Genomic DNA, 13,366 nt, shown 5'->3' with positions numbered 1-13,366 from the left:
GTGCTAAGTCATTTAGTTGCTCCCTGTTAATGAAACTTTTTTCTTCTCATTGAATGTGGACTCCTAGATATTTATGCCTGGCATGTTTTGTTCATGTAAAGTCTTCCAATGAGCCCGTGAAGCGGCAGAATCCACTGTGTCTGAGAGGTCACCACTCAGCTGTGATGGGCATTCCAGGCTCTCAAGGAGAAAGAAACACAGCTTTGACAAAGTCTTTACAGAAGGCCCTCAGATCACCAGTAATGCCTCAAGTACTGTATGGGTTCATTGTCACATTCACTACGCACCATGGATGATATTGGGCCATATTTTCGTGTCTTCTAAATATTGAATGCTTTTAATTTCCTGAACACAGTTTTGCACTCATTACCCCACCTGAGTCTCACTGGTAACCTCATCTACTGCAATGACACAGTGGCATACAGGGATGCAAGTATGAATCCCTTCCCTTCCTGGGGACGCCAGCCATGTCTGGGAGGTTGGTTGTCTCTAACCCAGAGCAGCCAATGTGCCTTTGTTTACCTAGGGGCCATGCTGTGTGAAAGGCTGGGAAACCCTGTAGAAAATCAGGCCTTTCTGTTGTGCAGAGAAACACAGGAGCCCAAGAAGTAAAGAGTTGACATAAGACCACTGAGTGGCTAGAGACAGATGACTTGACTCAGTTCTGCCTTTCAGATTCCAATGCTAACGCAATCTTTCTCTGATCCCATGCTGCTTCTCCACTGGACATTTAAGTTGGTCCATGATTGAGTCAAACATCAGGGTCAACATCAATTTATATTAGTTGCATACAAAATATAAAATATTCATTGAAAAGTAGTATGGCATAGTAGTTAGAAAGGACTCTTGGACCAGCTGCCTGAGTTTGAATCCTAGCTCCTTCCTACCATCTGTGTGTTATTGAGGGAGTCACTTAACATCTCTGCAATTTTCTTCATCTGTAAGTTGAAGACAGTAATGGTATCCAGCTTATAGCCCTGCTGGTGGGAGGATTAAATGCATTGATCAATGTAAAATGCTTAGCTCAGGGCCCAGTACATAGTAAAGTATCCTGCCTTCACAGTATCGCATCCATTGTGCACATCAGCTTTTTGAGTAAAGAACCAGAACTTACTCTCCAGAGTACTGGGTGGCAGATTTGTTGGCTGGTCCTTGGGTGGTTGGCAAGAGCAGCTGAGCAGTTGCTGGATGATTCCTGGGCTCATCTGCATGAAGTCCTCCTTAGAAATGGGTGAGAGGCTGTCCTGTAGAAATACTTCCACCAGCTGCTCAGCAGAGAAGCAAGTCTGTACAGGGAAAACACGCATGGTGACTAACCTTCGCACCAACCCAGCTCCTCCAGCAGCCACTTTCCTTGGGGAGGCAGGACGCTGTGGACCAGTGACAGTGGGCGCACGAAGCCTTCACAGTGCCTGGGTCCCTGCAACCATTTGTCCAATAGCCTTTCATTAATTTCCAAGGATTATTTAAATCTCTAATCAAAGTCTGCTGATGTCACTTTCATTCTTAGAATTATTTAGTATGAGGCTCAGATGCTTGTTCTTTCCTGAAAAGGCACTGTGTTTTGTAAGATGTCAAATGGGGTGGTAGCCAACAGCTGGAGGAAGCCTTATTGTCTTTGTTGTTTTTAACCAGGGAAACTTTGTGTCATCAAAGCTACGACTCCATATGATGCACAGGAGCTCTGTGGGAATGAGAGCATTGTCATTATTTCTCATTTAATAAGCCTGCATAGGCAATATGTATTGTCAAAAGTAATACATTTAAAACCTGTAAAAGTGAATACTGTGTCAAGTAGCTGAGTGTAAACACTCAGTGACATCACTACTTTTGTCAACTGACATCATCCCTTCACAAAAACATCTAAAATCATTATTTCCTACTTTACTAATTTTTGCCTCAATGTTTTCCAATTTTTAAAGATTGTATAGGCACATTGATAAGAGAGAACTATAAATAGCAAGTCCAACAGGTTGCACTACCACAAATGAGTATCTTCTATTGAAATAAGACACCAAAGTAATGTCTTTATGATCTTTAATTGCAATCAATAAGGCTTTTGAAAAAAATCAGTGATGTACAGACTGGTCTGATTTGTGATGCTTTAGGCTGTGGGGATTTCAACAAAGGTGCATCACTTATCAGAAATAATGAGGATACATTTGCCTCCCCTCTCCCCCGCTACCTTCTCTAGGGACTGAAGGAACTGCAAATCAAAGCTGCAAAATCAGAACCAGTTAAATTCATTCTCTCTTTTTCTCTCCCTCTCTACATACCTCTTTATCTCCCCCTTGCCCTGGGGCTAGGACTTTCTCCTTTCTGTCTCCTTGTGTATGTATCTATATCCTTTCACAGTTTGCCCCTATCTCATTTCTTTTCTTTTCTTTTCTTTTTTTTTTTTCTTTTTTGACAGGTAGAGTTAGTGAGAGAGAGAGACAGAGAGAAAGGTCTACCTTCTGTTGGTTCACCCCCCAAATGGTCACTATGGCCAGCGCGCTGCGCTGATCCAAAGCCAAGAGCCAGGTGCTTCCTCCTGGTCTCTCATGCAGGTGGAGGGCCCAAGGACTTGGGCCATCCTCCACTGCCCTCCTGGGCCACAGCAGAGAGCTGGACTGAAAGAGGAGCAACCGGGACAGAATCTGGAGCCCAAACCAGGACTAGAACCTGGGATGCCGGGGCCACAGGCGGAGGATTAGCCTAGTGAGCTGCAGTGCCAGCCCTGGCCCTATCTCATTTCAAAACCTTAGAAGCTCCAACTCTCAAGGGATTTCTTCAGTCCAAGAACCCAAGAGTGGACCGACTCTGCAAGTCCCAAGAGAGATCTGACCGATTCAACAAAGCCAAAGATGGGCTCTTTGGGGTCAGGCGTTCACCCACAGGACTAGTTCTGCCCATGTGGTGGGAAGTGGGATCATGCTGTTCAAACCCGGCTGCCGCCCTGACCTTTCCAGGTGAGGAACACATTTCTCAGACAGGGATTAGACAAGAACCTCAAAATATTTCTATTACAAAAAACACCAACAAAAAGCTGGAACTTACAGGGTTTTCCCTTTATAAAATAATATATGCCAAAGACAACATTCTCTTTTTTGCACCATTTGTTTCTGATGGCATACAATCAGTTTTTCATTAAAAACACTGACAAAAATAAAGAGAAACTAGCATCAAACTTTTGATGATGAACCTTTTACAATAAATATTCCTACCAGGAAATGCCTGACTGGATGTGAAAGACTGCAGACATAAACAAGAACAGAAAGCCATACATCTCTCCCTAGTTCATTGTCAAAAATGGAATAATTTCTAGTTTTAGAATATCTTCTCACAGAGTAAGGTTATTCTATTATAAGCTTCATTGCCCTTGATCTTTACTTGCTGTTCTTGTGTTATTTAGGTCATTGTTTTAAATTTCTTCTGAAATCACTACCACAAACATCCACAGAGGCAATATGTTATAGTCTACAAATGTTTGAATATATTTTTAATAAAGAAAATAAAAAATTTAGATTACCCAATCAATAATCTTTAAAACATCTTTACTCCTTTACACAAAACTTCAGTATATATTTTCCTTGTGTTGATATTATCAGACTTCTATGGAAGCTTTACAAACATATCCTGAAGCTGTGGTTCCTAACCTCTAGTTTTGAGAATCACTTGAAGGGTTGTGAAAAACCACAGCGCTGGGTTCTGCTCTCAGGACTTGTGGTTGAGTAGATTCTGAGTGGGAGATGAGAATTTACATTTCTAACAATGTCCCAGGTGATGCTGATTCTGCTAGTCCAGGGAGAACACTGCGAGAGAACAACTGGCCTAGATCTAGAGGCAGGGCCCTCAGATCTGTGACCCACACTAGTCTCACCCAGAATCACAAAGGAAGTGGTAGATTGAGAGAAATTACAGAAAAGATTGTGTTACTTATTTTACAGTCAGCACAGAAAAACAATTATCTCCACGTTTAAAGAAAATAACTTGCATTCTCTCAAAAAATAGGGTCCCTATAAGGTGAATGTGTTACTTTCCTGAGAATTGATCACGAAGAAGCATTTAAGATTTTGAGACTTCACAACAAAGATTAAAATCATAATCACCCTTGTGATTTTATTGGGTACAACAAGCATGAGTTGAGAGAATCAGCAAATTCCTTTTATACATGGTATAAGTAACAGAAATTGACTTTTTGAATATGTAACAAAAATGTGTGATGCTGCCAAATCATGTATTCATAGTTATGAGCACAACATTCAGTATTGCTGTTTTAAGATACGGATAATATTTCCTCATTTGCAGAATAGAACAAAGCAAATTAACCTTATGTTGTTGTGATAACTAAATGAGGTAATCAAGGTTAAATGGAACAGTGTCTGACACATAGCAGTCCATAAATGTCAACTGTTATCACAGAACATAGATTTCTCAGGATTTTAAAGGACTAGGGCAGGGAAGGATTTTCTGATCAAAGTTGGAGAAATACTGGGTTTGATAAAATTGGTTGTTTTTTTTTTTTTTTTTTTTTACTAACAGAACTCTCCAGATAGCTTAACATGCAACTGTGAAATACGTGTCTCCAGCATTTCCCCAACTGACTTGACCATAGCATCTCTTTTTTTAGAAGCACTGAAGCAAACTAGTGAAAGTACTTTGAGGCACACTTTAGGAAATCTTAATGGATATGTCTATAGGCTCCCATATCATCTTATCTCAAAAACCTTCTCAAGGCCACCTATATAAATATTATTCTGGGGGGTCAGTGTTGTGGCACAGCATGTTAAGCTGCTGCCTGCAATGCTAGCATCCCTTATGAGCACTGGTCCGAGTCCCAGCTGCTCTACTTCCAATCCACCTCTCTATTAATATGACTGGGAAAACAGTAGAGAATGGCCTGAGTGCCTGGGCTCCTGCCACCCACTTGGGAGAGCTGGATGGAGTTCCAGCCTCCTGGCTTTAGCCTGGCCCAGCCTGATCTTTGCAGACATTTGAGGAGTGAACAAGTGGATGGAAACATTCTCTTTGTCTCTGTCTCTCTTTGTCTCTGTCTTCATCTCTCCCTCTCTCTGTAACTCTGCCTTTCAAACAAATAATAAATCTTCAGCCCCAAGGACACTCTTCCTAATGTAATCTGAAGTTTCATTATCATTTTGATTATTTATGTGACGTCTATATCCTCTTACTATCTTGTAACTTCCATAGGAATTGTGCTTATTTTTGTTCAACACCACATTCCTTATGCCCAGGTGGTGACTGGTACATAGTAAATGCTCAATATTTTTTTGAATTAATTATTCATGCATTAATATGGGTCCAGTAGGGGAAAGATGTTATATAACTCTTATTAAAATAAGAACCAGTTATTTTTTCTTTTATTTGAATAAGAACCAGTTACAGAAAAAGAAAACCATGATCACACTGCAGATATAAACTATTTTTACTTTTAAGAAAATACATACTACTAAGTTTCCTACAACTCCTATAGAGTATGCACAACTGGCTTCTTTGATAGTAACAAATGATGATGTAAGAAAAATAGTGGCAATACCTGATCCCAGGAAATAAGACCGTCATCTGATTCTTTGTCCATGGATGCAGATAGATTAAAGTAGCCCCGCCCACGGATGGTCATATTGTTCTGTTTCCTTTGAAGTTGATGGATTTTATCCTTTTTGACACAGGTACTTTTGGTCCAGAGAATGTTGAGGAGTTGGTCTAGTTCTAGAAATTTCATATAAAATCTGGTGTCACATAAAATAGATAGGTTAAGTTCAGAATAATCACTATTTCACATGGACACAGCATAAATATTCTATAAGGCAAACTTGGTTCAAAGGAAAGCCAACATTGTTTTTCTTGAACAAGGCTACTGAGCATTTGTTTCACATGGATACTGATTTCTTCACATGATCTTGGTTAAACTTCAGGGCTGAGCTAGTTTTACACAGATATTCCCACCATGTTTATGTCCTAAAAATAATAAATGTGCAGTTTGAGCAATGAAAATGCATTTTATTGAGCTAAGTATTTCCCTTTCCTACATATGTATAAGTTAAAGATGATGGTGGCCTAATCCTTAGGAACTTTATCCTCTTAAGACTCCTTAGTAAATTGACTCATCTTAAGTAGTTAAGACAATCAAATTGTTTTCCTCTTAAATATACATTCACAAAAGAGAAAAAAAGAAAGAAAAGGGAGCTGAAATTATAGACACATACTTGACTTGTTTTCTGATAGTGCTGTGGTATATTTGCCACTTTGTATACTGCAGTTTAGTTTCCTTCAAAATAGCTCTAAGTTTTACAATATGACTGATACAGAGAAGTAGTCCATATACTTATCTTCTTACTTGTTAATAAAATGTCTATCAAATTTACCTAAATGCTATATTGCAAGCTAAAGTTTCATCTTAAAAGACGAATTTTCACCAAAAATGTGTGAGACTTGGAAAACAAGGAAACATGTGACCCACAGTCAGGCAAAAGATCAATAAATATATCTGAGTAATCCCAGATGTTGGATTTACAAAGTTTTCAAAGTAACCATTACAAGTATGTTTAAGAAACTAAAGGAAGTGATAAAGAATTATATTAAAGAATTAAAAGAAAGTATGACCAGAATAAATCAAAATAGTACTTTTCCACACAAAAACTTAAAAATTTAAAAATTGGAGATCAAAATTATATAAAAATTTCAATGGAAATTCTGGAATTAAAGGATATAATAACTGATACAAGAAATTCAACAGATGTACCCAACATTATATTTCAGAAAGCAGAAGAAAAACAAATCACTGAACTTGGTTTAACAGAAATAATAGATTCTGAAGAACAGAGATGAAAAAGAACAGGTCTCAGAGAACTGTGGAGCAACAGCAAGCATATTAACATAAATTCGATGGCAGTTACAGAAAGAGAGATGGAAGAGAAAGAATCAGAAAAAAAAAAATTGTACCCTCTGACCTCAAAATTAGCCCTTAAGGCTTCCTGGTCTGGCTGAAAAGCCCATGAGAGCATTTCAAGCATGGAAAGCCAAGACACTGTAGCAAGAAAATACTGTACTGGAAGGATCTCTGTGAGTGAGATCCCAGCGGAAAGAAGGGGCCATCAGAGAAGGATGTACTTTTCTCTAAAGGGAGGAGAGAACTTCCACTTTGCTTATGGCCTTGTCTGAATACTGACGGAGGTTGTGGATTCAGAAGGCTTCCATAGCCTAGGCAGCTCATGTCAAGAGCCTCCATTGGTCACTGATGTCATACATAAGAATGTTAATTGTTAAATTAACAACAAGAGTCACTGTGCACTAACTCCCCATGCAGGACCTCTTTTCTCAATGAGTTGTATTATGAGAGTTAATTGTGATACCTGTTCTCAGTTTGTGTGTGGGTGTGTGTGCAAAATGTTGAAATCTTTACTTAGTATAGAGTTGGTCTTCTATGTACAAAGTTAACTGAAAATGAATCTTGATGGAGAATGGTACTGGGGAGGGGAGAGGGAGAAGGAGGTAGGGTGGGAGTGTGGGTGGTAGGGTGAATAGAGTGGGAAGAATCACTATATTCCTAAAGTTGTACTTAAGAAATTTGCACCCCTTAAAAAATAAATATTTTTTTAAAAAAAGAAAAAACTGGAGGAAATAATAGCTAAACCTTTTCTAAGTCTAATATACAACTTTAATCTACATGTTCAAGAAGCTGAAATACCCAGTAGGGTAACTACAAGAATATCCACAATCTACTACATTATAGTCAGACTGCTGAAAATCAATGACGAAGATAAAATCTTGAAGAAGTAAATGACTCAGCACATATCAGGGAGCATCACTACAGTAAGTGGCTGATTTCCACCTGAACAGTGGAGGCCAGAAGGTAGTGGAATGCCATATTCAAAGAGGAAAAAAATAACCTGTCAGTGAAGAATTTTATATCCAGCAAAATAATCTTCTAAAATGAAGGTGGAAAAAAAAAACTCAGATAAACAATGAATGAGAAATTGCATGGCTAGCAGGCTGAACTTACAAGAAATACAGAATAAAGTTGTTTAGGTGGAAAGGAAATGACCTAGATTTACCCTTCAGGTAAATTTTTCATTTTGGTCCAGTCTATCAGAAGAAATAAAGAACCGTGAAAATGTTAAAAATACAAGTTAATATGTAAGTTTTCATAAATATGTTTTTTCTCACTTATTCTCTAAGCTTACTGAGGAAATACTACAGGATTTTATTTCAAAGTCAGAAACAACATAAGGATGAAGATCATATCCATTACTATTTAACATTGTATTGGAATTGTTAAACAGTACAAGTAGGTAGGAAAACAATTAAAAATATAAGAATTAGAAATAAAGAGGCAAAACCATATCTAATTAGAAATGATATAATTATGTCTTTAAAACCCCTTAAAAACCCACAAAGCAAAAATCAACTAATTTAATCATGGAAGAGGTTATAAAATTAATCCCCCAAAATCAAAAGCCTTCATATATATAAAAGCTAATTAGAAGACATAATGAGAGAAGACCCCATTTAAGATCTTCAAAAAGAAAATTAGGAGCAAGCGTTCAGCCTAGTGCTTAAGAAACTTGCAGAGTTCTGGATTCATTACCCAGCCCCAGCTCTTAACTCCAGCTTCCTGCTAAATACAAACCATGTGGGGCAATGGTGATGATGTAAGAAATTGGGTTTCAGCCACAAACATGGGAGACCTGGATTGAATTCCCAGCTTTTGGCTTGAGGCCAGCCCTGATTGTTGCAGCATTTAGGAAGTAAACTGGCAGGTGGAACTCTTTTTCTTTCTGTCTCCCAAATAAATGTAGTCAGATACCTAAACATAAAAAGAAAAACCTAAAATCTAAGTGAGGAAAATAATAAAAATATTCTACAAAAACACAGCCAGGAACAGATGGAAAGACCCTGTGCTCTTGGACACAAAGGTACAACATCTCATAAGTACCATTCCTCCTGAAGTCATTTTAGAAATTTTAAATGCAATGACAACAAAATTACAGTTTGATAATTTTCATTAGGAAGAGCAAATAATCAGGAACATCCAGAAAAGAACAGAGAAGGCTAACTCTATGAGACATTAAAATATACCAGGAAGCCACTATTAGTCAAGCAGTATGGTGCTTGCACATGAACATGCAAGCTGGCTGACAGAATAGGAAATCCAGAATATTCACTACATTGAGATGATTTTTTGAAGATGTATTTATTTGAAAGGCAGGGTTAGTTACAGAGATGGAGTTCAGAGACAGAAACAGTGCTCTTCCACCTGCTGTTTTACTACCCAGCCGGCTGCAACAGCCAGGGCTGGAACTCCATCTGGGTCTCCCACACGTGTAGCAGGGGCCCAGGCACATGGACAATCTTCCAGTGCTTTCCCAGGAGAATCAGCAGGGAGCTAGATCAGAAATGGAGCACCCAGGACTCAAACCAGTGCTCATATGGGATGCTGGTGACTCGGGCAGCATCTTAACCCACTGTTCCACAGTGCCAGCCCCTGAATTTAGAAATTGACTGTATTATATTAAAGCAGCACCTCAAATCAGTGGAGAAAATCCTGCATTTTGAATATGACATATTGGGAAATTGGAGAGTCATACACAAAACCAAACTAGACCTCAGAGTTTCCTCCTAGCCTGTGTCATAATGAATCCTAAATGGACCGGAAATGAAAACAGCCAAGTACCAGAAGGAAATATGGGTGACTTCCTCTATCACCTGGGAACATGGGAATGTTTCTGAACTAGGACTCAAAATCCAAAGGCAATGAAAGAAAAGTCTGATTAACTGAACTGTATCAAAACAAAAAATATTTGTAAAAATAATCAATTCCTGAAAATGAATCTTGATGTGAATGGAAGGGGAGAGGGAGCGAGAGAGGGGAGGGTTGTGGGTGGGAGGGAAGTTATGGGGGGGGGCGGGGAAGCCATTGTAATCCATAAGCTGTACTTTGGAAATTTATATTCATTAAATAAAAGTTAAAAAAAGAAAGAAAGAAAGAAAAATAATCAATTCCAGGTCTAGGCAGGAATTATGCAAAATAAGCCTGGAATATCTTGTTACATCAGAAAGTGAGGGAGATATTTTAGAGATTTTATCAAAGGAATGTAAGGCTAACGTGACTATGATTCTATGGGTCAAAGCAGGGGTATTCTGCATCCCACTTGGGGTAATATTGACAACAGCTTGAGAGAGATGAAATCGTAGCACACATATATAGTTTATTTGAAAGGCAAAGTTAGAGAGAGAGAGAGAGAAAGAGAGAGAGAGAGAAAGGTCTTCCATCCACTGGTTTACTCTCCAAATAGTTGCAATGGTTGGAGCTGAGCTCATCTGAAGCCAGGAGCCAGGAGCTTCCTCTGAGTCTCCACGTGGGTGGCAGGAGCCCAAGGACTTGGTCCATCTTCTGCTTTCTCAGCTGCATTAGCAGGGAGCTGGATTGGAAGTGGAGCAGTCAGGACTTGAACCAGTGCCCATATGGCATCCCAGCACCACAGTTGGCAGCATTACCCACCACAGCACAATGCTGTCCCCAGTACTATATAATTTTAAAGGTCATTGATATCCTTTAAAAGATGCAAGTGAACTGTGCTATAGTTTAGAAAACTAAGCTTCAATAAAATGAAATAATGATGAGTAGATGATTTTTCATTATAAAATTATTACATTAATAAATAAAACAGAAATGAGAGAAATAGAACATCACCATTTTGTAAGCCCTAATTAATCTAGGCTATGATCATCAATAGTTTATAACTTCTCAAAAAAGAGAAAGATAGTCATGTTATATGCCCCTCAATGGGAGATGCCAACTACAAAATATAACCTCTGAAAAACAACCAAAAGTTAATAGTCTAACAAACAGTACACGTGGAAGGTGGTCCTTAGAAAAACATGTTAAATGAGTAACAATGAAAGCAGTAAAATCCAGATTGTCAACAATCCCTTTTGTGTTTCTCAACAGAAAAATCTTTAACAGAGAAGATGGAAGAATAGGAAAGCATGACACTTAGAAAGAAATTTAAGAAACAATCTAATTTGCATTTGTGTACTTTATTTGAATTTTAATCTAATAAAAAACAAAAATTTTTAAAAATCAGAAAAATGTGACCTGCATTTTTACTGATATTGAGTTCTTTTGTATTGTATTTGTTTAAAGAGCAGAGAGACAGAGGCCGAGATCACCCATTTGCTGGTTCCCTCCCTAGTTGCCTGCAAAAGCTGGGACTGGGCCAAGCCAAAGCCGGGAGCCAGGAACTCAGTCCAGGTCTTCCATATGGATGGCAGGGACTCAAGTATTTGAGCCATCAACTCCTGCCTCCTGGGGTGCGCATTAGCAGGAAGCAAGAATTGGGACTGACTCAGGACTCAAACCCAGGCACGCTGATATGAGATGCAGGCATTGCAAGCAGAGTTTTAACCACTCCATCAACCATCCACCCCAGGGTCATTAATTTCTTAGTTGTGATTTGCTTTTCTAACAGAATTCATCTTGGGGTATTTTGAGGCAGATTTGAAAAATAAGTTGATCAACGTTCAAGTTATTTGTCCTGTCAAATTCAAAGAAATGTCCAAAACAAGCACGGGCTGTTCCCCTTCTGACATCCCATTTCATTTCAGTGCCCTAAAAGTTGGTAGTGAGAAATGCAGCAAGGAACAGACATCTCATTATTTTTGTTTAAAATTAAGTGACTGACATTTATGATTATAAGCAAACTGCTATTAAACCTCCTGCAGTACTTGGAACAGTATTTTGTCATTCCACGCAACACTTTGCCACCTCTGGCCCAGAACTGTGTTCCAAATAGGAAAGCATTTAGTCAGTCCTCATGGCAGATCATAAAAATCTCTCTCTTTAGCTCCACATCTGCTATTTCAATCACCATGGAAATGACCAGAGGTCATGTTTTTTACCTCATTCCCACATAGACATCACAGCATGTTTGCCCCGGAAGGCCTCCTGGGCAGTCCTACTACACACTGGGAGAAATTGGTATTTAAAACATACCTGCACAAATTCAGTCCTCACACAGCTTCAGCTTCTCTTGCACCATTTATTTGGTGGATGTGTCTTGGGAGTGAAATTCATGAAAAGCATCCTTACCCGCTAGATGGAGAGTGTGGGTACTATTCAAGGAGCTGAAAATGTATTCTGTAAAATAGTCTGGGGAAGGCAAGCTTCTTCGCCCCAGACAAACACCTTGGAGGGACAACGCGATGATCATCTCCGCCAGCTGAGGAAGTGTGTTTTCATCCGCACCATCGCTGCTTAGGATTCCAGACTCTTTCTGTAGTGTTTCCGTTTCCATACACTGAAATCAAATGTGACGTAAAGAGAGAAACGTAACTTCTGAAGTTCTTTTGAGTAACACCTATCTAGGATTTTCCCCAAAAGGAATAGTTCATCTAAAAGAATATTGAATTCTTAGTGGAAATAGGGCAGCTGTCCTTCTCCTGTCTCAGAAACTCTATTTAGAAATCACTGCACTTGTTTCTTTTATGTGCCGTGCTATGGGATTTTCAACCCCCACCACACTGGCCCACATTTTAAAAAAATTATTTATTTATTTATTTATTTATTTGAAAAGCGCAGTTACAGATGGGAGTGGAGGGAGGGAGGGAGTAAGGGAGGGAGGGAGAGAGAATATGAATGAATCTTCCACCTGCTGGTTCACTCCTCAAATGGGCCTGATAACTGTGGTTTAGCCAGGCCAAAGCCAGGAGCTTCATCTGGGTCTCCTACAAGGTGCAGGGGCCTAAGGACTTGGGCCATGTTTATCTGCTTTCCCAGGTTCATTAGCAGGGAACTGGATTGGAAGTGGAGCAGCTGGGACTTCAGCCAGGGATCATACCTGCTGCACCACAATGCCAACCACCCTCACAGGGCCATCAACCTTGCTCATTACCCTCTTGAAGGTGTTTTCTCCAACGTCTCCTGCTCTTACTGTTTACCGTCCTTCAATTGGCAGATTCTCTCCCAACTTCAAGTACAATCCGCAGGTGCACGACTATCACATTTATATTCCCTATCTTGACTTCCTGCTGGTTTTGTTGCCTTGTATCATCACCAGGTACCTCCACTTTCACATCTCTTTTTAATCCCAAACTCCATGTGTGGGCTCGCTGTGAATCAAAGCCAGCAAAGTGGCTGTGTTCTTTGAATTCCTGGGGCACATTAGGACCTTCTTATGCTTGCAAAAATTTTCCTTGATTCAATTATGAGCCACTCAATGTATCTTGCCTAATATTTCCATTCATTTACTTAGATACTTACTGAATGCCTACTGCATGTCAAGCACTATATTAAACCCATTACATATGAACTGAAACAAAGAAGGTAGGTTCATCAATAGAGGACTCGGGGTGAGTATTATTGTGT

At 39.3% G+C, this 13,366-nt stretch overlaps 1 protein-coding gene across 3 annotated transcripts in view; it reads right to left on the bottom strand.

The window, feature by feature from the left end:
• Positions 1-13,366, bottom strand: part of SLC39A12 (solute carrier family 39 member 12) — a 69,329-nt gene that overhangs the window by 44,963 nt on the left and 11,000 nt on the right. For all 3 annotated transcript variants that reach the window (XM_062211357.1, XM_062211358.1, XM_062211359.1), the window contains exons 3-5: positions 12,092-12,299; positions 5,537-5,709; positions 1,115-1,286 (exon numbers count right to left, since the gene is read on the bottom strand). In XM_062211357.1, the coding sequence (XP_062067341.1) occupies positions 1,115-1,286; positions 5,537-5,709; positions 12,092-12,299 (553 nt within the window). The remainder of the gene's footprint in view (positions 1-1,114; positions 1,287-5,536; positions 5,710-12,091; positions 12,300-13,366) is intronic.

This window comes from Lepus europaeus, chromosome 14 (genome assembly GCF_033115175.1).
Source record: "Lepus europaeus isolate LE1 chromosome 14, mLepTim1.pri, whole genome shotgun sequence".
NCBI lineage: Eukaryota > Metazoa > Chordata > Mammalia > Lagomorpha > Leporidae > Lepus > Lepus europaeus.
This window is presented reverse-complemented; position numbering and strand designations above follow the sequence as displayed.